The following is a 9931-nucleotide window of genomic DNA, read 5'->3' as shown; positions in this document are numbered from 1 at the left end:
TGTAACATTACCTGGGTATGTGGATTAACAGTCCAGCAATAATACCACTAGGCCATTGCCTTCTTAAAAGCTCAGCCAGAGAAATAGATTTTAGGATCATATTAAAACCACTTTCTTGAGTTTCAACTCTTATGCACAACAATGAGGAATATAAGAGAAAAAATACAAAAAAAAATTTAGCTCCCTTTTGTTAGGCATCATGTAACTACTGAGCGAATTAAACTGTAAAGACATTCAAGAAATACTTAGTTGATCAATTGAAGCATTAAACACACAGGGCTATGGGCCAAGTACTGGAAAATGGGATGAGAATAGATGCTTGATGACTTGTGCAGACACAATTTCCATGATGTGGACACTTTAGGAATATTATTTGAAATGTCATTGTGAATCGTTCTCCCATGGATGGCTTAAAACTTGCTAATTACTATTACAAAGCAAGGCCTCTAAGATCATTGTATCCAAGGGTAGACCTTTAATCAGGATGTTGGGTTCCAGCAATGTATATCAGTGTGGTCATGATGTGGAGGTGCCATCGTTGGACTGGGATGGAGAAGTTCAGAAATCACACGACACCAAGATATATTCCAACAAGTTTATTTGAAAACACAAGCTTTTGGAGCCTCGCTCCTTCTTCAGGTGTTAGTGAGAGAGGTGGAATCAGACACAGAACTCATAAGTAAAAGATCAAAGAGTCACCACTAATCAGGATGTATTAAACAAACCCAAGATGCTGTTAAATCTTTAATCAGTTAGAAGGTTTAAATTGATTAATATGTGTAGGTAGATTCCCGAATTTCTTTCAAGTCACTGCCCTGAGAGAACTAAAGGTTTTGTTAGAGAAAAGGTGACATTTTAGGTCAGTCAATGCATGTTAGGTGCAAGGCCACGTTTAGAATCTATTTGTGCTTTGGTTTGGAGTCAGACTGGTTTCATTTCAAAAGTAGGAATTTATAAAATGCCACATTGACTGACTGTCTATAAATTGTGTGCTTTTTGAACAAAATAGAATATATCTGCAAATACAAATTCACCCCAAAGATTTAGATATGTGTGTGGTTATGTGAGGGAGGGAAGGGAGAGAAAATGAGAGTGTGTGTGTGAGAGTGAGGGGGGGTTGCGAGAGAGAGAGAGTGTTTGTGTATGTGAGGGGGAGTGAGAGAGAGAGAAAAGTGTGTGTGTCTCAAGCGTGTGCGCACACACACACACATCCTCTCTCATACACACTGACGCTCAAGCACGCACGCACACATACACAATCTCTCATCCCCTCACACACACACACACACACTCTCTCTCTTCTGCACACACACACACTCTCCTCCGCAGACCACACTCTTTCTCCCCCCTCACACATGCAAACTTTCTCTCTCTCTCTCCTGCCCTCACACACACTCACACTCTCTCTTTCCCCCCTCACACACACACACACACAATCCTCTTCCCTCCCCACACGCACACACGAAAATCTATGGGATGAATTTGTATTTGCAGATATATTCTATTTTATTTGAAAAGCACACAATTTATACACAGTCAGTCAATGTGGCGTTTTATAAATTCCTACTTCAGACATAAAACCATCTGACTCCAAACCAAAACACAAACAGGTTCTAAACAACGCCTCACACTTAACATGCATTGTCTGACCTAAAATATCAACTCTTCTTTACACTGATAAAACCTTCAGGTTCTCTCAGGGCAGTGATTTAAAAGAAATTTACGTATACATGTTAATCAATTAAAACCTTCAAAGGTTTTAAAACCTTAAAGACTTAACAACATCTTAGGTTTGTTTAATACATCTTCATTAGTGATGTGACCCTTTGATCTTTTACGTATAAATTCTGTCTGATACCACCTCTCTCACTAAAACCTGAAGGAGTGAATCTCCGAAAGCTTGTATTTTCAAATAAACCTGTTGGACTATAACCTGGTGTCGTATGATTTCTGACCTTGTTGTGGTAACAGAAATTCAGTTAATCTTTAATAAAACAAAATTTAAACAATATACATGAACAAACACTGTTAGATAACAGAAAATAAAACTTGGTGACTCCTATTACAGATCAAGGCCATGAAGACAATGTCTCCAGGGGTGCACCTTTAATCAGGATGTTGTAAGTGTAAGTACATGTACATATAAATGTGGTAACAGACATTCAGTTCATCTTTAATAAAGACAAAACAGCACCAGAGTTAGGACAATAGCGAGTTAAATGTGCTACCCTTTGTTATTCATGTTGATCCAATGCATGGTGTTTACCTCCTGAACAATTTCTCCATTGAAAGTTCTGCTCAGAGTCTTCCCCCAAGGCTGGAGGGGGAGGGGAAGAGGAAGGGGAAAGGGTGGCGCTGACGCCGATTGTGACGTCACGCCGGCGCCCTTTGTGACGCGAAGCGGCGCGGAGGCCTCTGGGATGACGGCGGCCCTGGCTGGCGGCGCCATTTTGCGAGCGGCGGACGGACGGTCGGCCGGCGGCGGTAGTAGCAGCAGCGAGAGCGCGGCCCCCGGGGGCGGAGCGAGCCGACCTTTCCCACCCCACCCTACACCATCTCGCCCATGGCGGCCGAGATCCCGGACGACAAAGGTAAAAGCGGTAGGCCCTCGGGGGGGTGTGTGTCTGTGAGAGGTGGAAGAGGGCAGCGCGAAGGGTCCGGGCCTCTTCCTTCCCTCCACCTACAATTCCGAGAGCCTCTTTTGTTCAAAGGAAGCGAGGTCGGTGGGGTAGGGAGGAAGGGAAACGGCGGCCGCATCCATCCATCCATCCATCCAACCAACCCACCATCCGGAGGCTATTTGGCGAACGACGGCCCCGGCTCACTCCGTGTGGTGCTGCAACATTTGGACAGCTCCGGCCGAGGGAGGCCTCGCCGGCCGCCATGTTACCGATGTCGGAGTCAATCCCCAGGGCACTTCTCTTTTTTTCGCCCCGGGTCGCAGATCACGCAGAGATGATGCATCATTTTTAAAGGGTGCCGATCCCAGCGAGATGCAGAAATGTAGACGGGCCTTTAATGTGCTAAATGTAGTCCATCAGGTTGAAACAGTGGTTCGTAAAATGTACAGGGCCCTAGGTTTTGGAAGCAGAAGCATGACATTTCAACAGCAAGGAGGTCATGATAACGCTGCGCACGAAAAATTGGTTCGGCCTGAAGTTGTATCCAAATTACCTTTGGAAAGCAGAAAAAGATGGGGTGCAGAAAAGATTATAGAAAATTTCTTCAGGGATGTGGAGCTTCAGTTGTGTGGATGAACTGGAGCAAAATTGGGCATGTTCTCCTAAGAGAAGGTTGACAGCAAACTTAAAAGGACTGCTCAGAATCATGAGATTCTGGACAGACAAAATATAAACTGTAGCTACTAACACAGTTGGGAATGAGAAAAGTAAGAACTGCCGATGCTGGAGCCTGCGATAACACAGTTGGAGCTGGAGGAACACAGCAGGCCAGGCAGCATCAGAGGAGCCAGAAAGCTGATGTTTCACGTCCAGCCCCTTCTTCAAAAGTGGGGGAGGGAAAGGGGGCTCTGAAATAAATAGAGAGGGAGGGGGAGGGTGATAGCAGGTAGGTAGTGGTGGGGATTGGTCAGTGAGGTGGGAGGAGCGGATAGGTGGGAGAGAAGACAGACAGGTCAATGAGGCAGGGATGAGGTTGGGGGCGGGGTAGATTTTGAAGCTAGTAAAGTCCACATTGAGACCATTGGGGTGTATGCTTCCAAGGTGGAATATGTTCCTCCAGTTTCTGGGTGGCATCATTGTGACACTGGAGGAGGCCCAGGATGGGCATGTCGTCTAGGGAGGGGGAGTTGAAGTGGTTCGCAACTGGGAGGTGTTGTCGCTTGTCACGAACCGAGCGTAGGTGCTCTACAAAACGGTGTCCGAGCCTCCGCTTAGTCTCACTGATGTAGAGGAGGCCACATCGGGAACAGCGGATACAACAGAGCACGTTAGCGCACGTGCAGGTGAACATCTGTTTAATGTGGAAGGTTTTTTTGGGGCCTGCAATGGAGGTGAGGGGGGAGGTGTAGGGGCAAGTGTAGCACCTCCTGCGGTTGCAGACATAGATGCCTGGGCTGGTGGGGAGTGTGGAGCGGACAAGGGAGTCGCGGAGAGAGTGGTCCCTCCGGAGGCAGATAAGGTTGGGGAGGCAAATATATCCTTCGTAGTGGGGTCAGATTGCAGGTGGTGGAGAGTGGTGCGTTGAATCCAGAAGTTAATGGGGTGATACCTGAGGACAAGGGGAATTCTGTCTTTGTTTTTATTGCGCGGAGTGGGTGTTAGGGCTGAGGTGCAGGAAACGCAAGGGAGTGAGAAAACACTGGTTTGAGATGATAGCGAACCACCCAATGGCAACGTGAAAAACACTTGATGTGCTGAGTGATTGTTATAACAGGAAGGCACGGTATGTTGGAAATTCCCAGGAGGTCTGGAATCATCTGGACTGAGAAGAAGAGTTAATGGTTTTAGTTGGTTATTGAAGGGCTGGATGACCTGCTCTTGTTTTGTATGACCTTTTGTCAGAACTGGTAAAAACAAAAGGCAATGGCCTGTATGATAGATTGTCTGGTTGTAACAATATGGATATTTATAGTATTTCTTGTATGAAAATTTGTTGTGCTGTTTGCTGACAATAAATGACCATAGGTCTAATATTTTCTCGGTTGTGGAATGCAGTAATGAGACTCCTAGTATTCTGAAACTTCTGTTTCCAATCAGCGATGAGCTGGTTGCCTGCTCCTCTGCCAGTACAACTACTAAGCATTCTAGTCCTTCATTTCTGTTTGTCCATTGAAAAGTTGAAACCTGCTCCTTTCTTGGCAGGTAGAATTTAGGCTCTGATTTGCACCAGCCTGGAGTACTGCTGTTAATAACTGTCTAGTTTGTTGAGCTCAAATAATCTGAGCATGGAGCATTCTCAGTTTTTTTTTAATATTGTATCGTATGTCTTAAATTTCACAAGCTGCTCATTTCTCCCATCCTGTGAAGGTCAATGTTTGGTACCTGTGCTGGAGAATCAGGACCTGCAATCAGTTGTGAAAATGCCTTTCCCTTTGTTTCTCTAACTATCTGCTAGTAGGACTCTGTCACTATCTACCTGGTGAAGAGAGCCTAGATTTTACTTGGCTGTTTATTGACTCGTCTGCTCATGATGGAAGTGCTGTGTTCAAATAACTTAACCTCTCCTGCCAAACTTCGCCCAACATTGCTATAAGCCCTGATTCTCTAAACTCCTGTCACTCAAGATCCTAAGGAACATGCATACAAATTGACCAGAAAAACAACAGAGATAAGGAATGGTCTCAGTTTAGAATTCAGGAAAGGAGCTCGTGAGATCACGAAAAGGAAAATGGTATGAGAGTAAGTTTGCAGGAGTCTTTAAAATTGACTAAAAAGATTGGTGAAGGCAGATGTAGGTTCCTTGCAGTAAGAAACAGGAATTTATGATGGGGAACAACAAAATGCCTGACCGTCTAAATATATACTTTCATTCTCTGCTCACAAAAGAAGACACAAATAACATATCAGAAATGTTGGGCGTGGAATTTAGTGAGAAGGAGGAGCTGAAGGAAATCGGTGTTAATAGGGACATGGTGCTGAGGAAATTGAGTTTGAAGACTGATAAATCCCCAGGGCCTGAGAAAGACCCTGAGATTTAGATTAAGGAAGTGGCCCTAGAAATACCAAATGCATTGATGGTCGTCATCTAAGATTCTGTTAAGAACAGTTCCTACAGATTGGAAGATAGCTGATGTAACCCTTCAATTTTAAAAAGTGAGATAGAAAGCTGCAAGTTATAGACCAGTCAGTGTGACATCTGTAGTGGGGGGAAAAAAACTAGAGCAGATCATTTGGAAAAAGTCGCAGAATTGGACAGGCTCAGCATGGATCCACAGACAGGAAATTGTCTTTGACAAATTACTGGAATTCTTTGAGGATGTAGCTAGTAGAGTTGATGGTGGGGGTGGGTGTGGTGGATGCAATCAATTTTTGTACTCTTAGAAGGCTTTCTACAAAGCCCCATGTGAGATTAGCGTATCAAGGTAAAACATGGGGTAGGGGTAGTGTGTTAAGGTGGGTAGAAAGCTGTTTGTTGGAAAGGAAACAAGGGTGGAATAAATGGGTCTTTTTCTGAATGGCAGGCAGTGACTTGTGGGATGCTGCAGTGATCAGTGCTGGTTATTCACAATGTATATTAATGATTTGTGTGAGGGAACTAAATGTAATATTTCCAAATTTGCAGATGAGACAAAATTGGGTGTGAGGAAGATGCTGTGTGATTTGGAAAAGCTAAGTGGATAAATGATGGCGGATCCTTTATTATGTGGATAAATGAGAGGTGATCCACTTTGGTAATGAAAAGAAGAAGGCAGACCATTATCTGGCTATAAATTGAGAGAGGAATGTGTAGTGAGACCTAGGTGTCCTTGTGCAACAGTTGCTGAAAGAAAGCATACAGGTGCAGCAGTGAATGGGGTGGTGGTGGAGGAAAGTCGAACTCAAGTTATTTTTTTCTTATCTTATTCTAAGTTAATGTGAATGGCACCAGGTATGTGTGGCGAAGGTACACTTTTCACTCTATTTTTACATTGAAGACACCTGACAATAAATGATTCAATTCGGTATTAAAGAAGATAAATGGTATATTGGGGCTTCATAGCAAGAAGATTTGTCTACAGGAGCGGAGATGTCTTGCTGCAATTATATAGGGCCTCGTTGAGATTGCACCTGAGTGTTGTGTGCATTTGTGGTCTCGTTATCTGAGGAACGATGCTCTTGCTATGGAGGGAGTGCACAAATGACTTACCAAACTGATTCCTGGAATGGCAGAATTGATGTATGAGGGGAGTTTGAATGAGTTAGAATTTTCTAGGTTTGTAGAAGCAAATATAATCCTAACAGGACCACACAGGTTATATGCAGGAAGGATGTTCCCGATGGTGGGGGACTTCAGAGCGAGGAGTCACCGTCTAAGGGTATGGGGTAAACCAATTAGGATCAAGATGAGAAGGAATTTCTTCATCCAGTGAGTGGTGAATTTGCTACTACAGAAAGCGGTTGTATGACTTAAAGGAGGAGTTGGGGCTAAAGGGCACAACGGATATGGCGGAAGGTCGGAAAAGGCTATTGACTTGGATGATTAACCATGACCATAATGAATGTCAGAGCATGCTTGTCAGGCCAGTGACCACCTCTTCCTGTTTTCTATGTTTCTATCCTCTTGCCTTCTTGAGCCCTGTTCTGCACCCTGCCTTTCAGAATCAACTGTCCCGCGTTCTCATACTCCCTGTACCAATCCCTGTCTCAGTATTGCAAGTAGTCTAAATTGTCATCTGTTCGCACTCTTAGGGTGAAAATTGCACCCGTTCTTTGCCAACTCTTCAATTTATTATTTAGTCTGTTTTCCAATTGGGGACCAGTGTGAATGATGGTGACCATTATTGTAATGCAAAATTTTTAAAATATGGAGCTGTGAATGCTAAGTTCCCAGAGGTAATTGCAGTTTGCTTGGGTTTTACATAAGTGAGAGACATTAAATCCAAATTAACTTAAAAACTGAGAAGGTAAAGCTTTCCAAACTAAGAAGCACAGATATATTTTGTGAGATGGATGGCTGGAATTGTTGGTTTAAATATCTGAAATAGTAAAATAGTGGTTTCTTTTGTTTAGTGAAGAACGTTGACCCTAATTTGGTTCTTGCTAATGCTGATGTATGCATGTGAGTGTGTGCATTAGGTGATCTAGGGAATTGCCTGTGAGCACAGCACCTGGAATGCGCATATATGTAATGTTGCTATTTGAAAATGCTCACGCTATTATTGAGCCAAATTTATGCATACTCTACTCAATTTCTTAAATTCCCCAGTGTACATATTAAAGATAATTATGTTATTATCTGGTGCACAATCCAGCTGTGAAATTTGAGATTTGAAGAGGAAAACAAAAACCAGTTCCATCCCAATGGCAGTGACTTGTTCTAAGTTGCTATGTCAGACTAACATACATGACTATGCACTTGCATCTCATTGTCCCATTTTCCCATTGTTCAATTGCTGTCCACCCACTTCCTTTTCCTGACCTTACTTTCAGTTGTCTCTAGCTCAAAAAGAATCTCCCTCCAGGTTCATTTACAGAATCTTAACTTATAGGCTTTGGACCACCATTGATCACTACATTCTTGCAATTAAGGTACTCATCCTACCTTCACTTTCGATGCTGTACTTCCCATTGAAATTCTCTCTGTCTGGCTGTTACATCTGGTATGGCTGTTATTACTGCTGTCTTTGTTCTTTTTTCCTAATCCAGCTAGATTAAATGTTGATGTAGCCACCTTTTTGCCCAACCTGCAACCGTGGTCCTGTCATGTGCTTTCTTTGCGCTCATCTTTCTACGTTAACCCTCTTGTGCTCCTTTGTCCCTGTTTCTGCCATAACTACGGATTGTCCAGAAGAAAAACAGAAAATGTTGGTGGAACTTGGCATGTCTGGCAGCGTCTGTGCAGAGGAAAACATAGTTCACCCTTTGAGTCCAGTATCCCTTTATCATACCTGAGTTTCTCCACACTTCATTTGTGTTTCAGATTTCCAGTATCTGCAGTTCTTTGTTTTATTATATTACTGAATATCCAGCCTCTTCTCTTGTTCCTTATGCCAGCTGTTATCTTCAATGGTTCTGTCTCGTCAGGTATAGTCCCCCTTTATATCTGCTATCCCTGACCAGTGTCCCATTTCCAACGTTTCTTTCCTCTAGAGCCCTTAAACTTGTTGCTTCCCAAACCATGCCCACCTTTTCTGGAATTCCAGTCAAGGTTCTGATCCTGCCATAGTATCACAAGCTATCCCTTGATTTTTTGATTTGTCAGCGTGTTTGAACAGTCGATCACACTGTCTTCCTTGAATGCCTTTTCACAGTCATCTGGCTGGGCAGAACTGCATGTGTGTTGTTCTATTATCTTTTCAGACGGTTTTAGTGAAACAGCTATAAACAGTTTATTTTCCTGCTCTTGGGCTGTTAGCTTTGGTGTTCCCCAATCTTTTTTTCTTGTTTGCTTCCAAACTCCGAAACACATTTGCATTGATGACATCCAGCTCACTCTTAAAACCACCTTTCTTGAACCTTTCACTCGTAAATTCTCATGCTGCTTGTTTGACGCACCTGGCTCAGCACGCATTTTCTCTAGCTAAATATTTTTAATTGAATTATTATCTTCTGTTCCCACTACAGTTGCATTCCCCAGCAACTGAGTCATTCCTGTAACTCAGTTTCTGAAATGTTTTGTAACTTTAGTGTCACATCTTGCCACTATTTGAAATTCTGATCATTTCACCACTAAGAGTGCTGACCTGCCATTGTAATATCAGTTGTCCTCGTTTTTCAAGGATCCACTCCGTACATCTCAGTTGTCCTCGTTTTTCAAGGACCGTAACTTCCCCTCCTCGGTGGTCGAGAACGCCCTCAACCGTGTCTCCCACATCTCCCGCACCTCATCCCTCACACCCCGTCCACGCAATAAGAACCAAAAAAGAATCCCCCTCGTCCTCACGTACCACCCCACCAACCTCCGGATCCAACGCATCATCCTCCGACACTTCCGCCATCTGCAATCCGACCCCACCACCAAAGACATCTTTCCCTCCCCACCCTTATCTGCTTTCCGGAGGGACCACTCTCTCCGTGACTCCCTTGTCCGCTCCACACTCCCCTCCAGCTCCACCACACCCGGCACTTTTCCCTGCAACCGCAGGAAGTGCTACACCTGCCCCCATACCTCCTCCCTCACCCCCATCCCAGGCCCCAAGAAGACTTTCCACATCAAGCAGATGTTCACCTGCACATCTGCCAATGTGGTATACTGCATCCGCTGTACCCGGTGTGGCTTCCTCTACATCGGGGAAACCAAGCGGAGACTCGGGGACCGCTTTGCAGAACAC

General features: G+C 44.1%; 1 protein-coding gene across 4 annotated transcripts in view; it reads left to right on the top strand.

Annotated features, from left to right (window-relative positions):
- The first annotated feature begins 2410 nt into the window (after positions 1 to 2410).
- ythdc1 (YTH domain containing 1) overlaps positions 2411 to 9931 on the top strand; it is a 47656-nt gene continuing 40135 nt past the window's right edge. For 3 of the 4 annotated variants that reach the window (XM_020514632.2, XM_020514631.2, XM_020514626.2), the window contains exon 1: positions 2411 to 2591. In XM_020514632.2, coding sequence (XP_020370221.2) covers positions 2564 to 2591 — 28 coding nt within the window. In that variant the 5' untranslated portion in view covers positions 2411 to 2563. The remainder of the gene's footprint in view (positions 2592 to 9931) is intronic. The other variant, XM_020514627.2, reaches the window with a different exon arrangement.

This window comes from Rhincodon typus, chromosome 3, assembly GCF_021869965.1.
Source record: "Rhincodon typus isolate 14 chromosome 3, sRhiTyp1.1, whole genome shotgun sequence".
In the NCBI taxonomy this organism is placed as follows: Eukaryota; Metazoa; Chordata; class Chondrichthyes; order Orectolobiformes; family Rhincodontidae; genus Rhincodon; species Rhincodon typus.
Note: the sequence above shows the minus strand (reverse complement) of the source record. Positions and strands in the feature narration are given on the sequence as shown.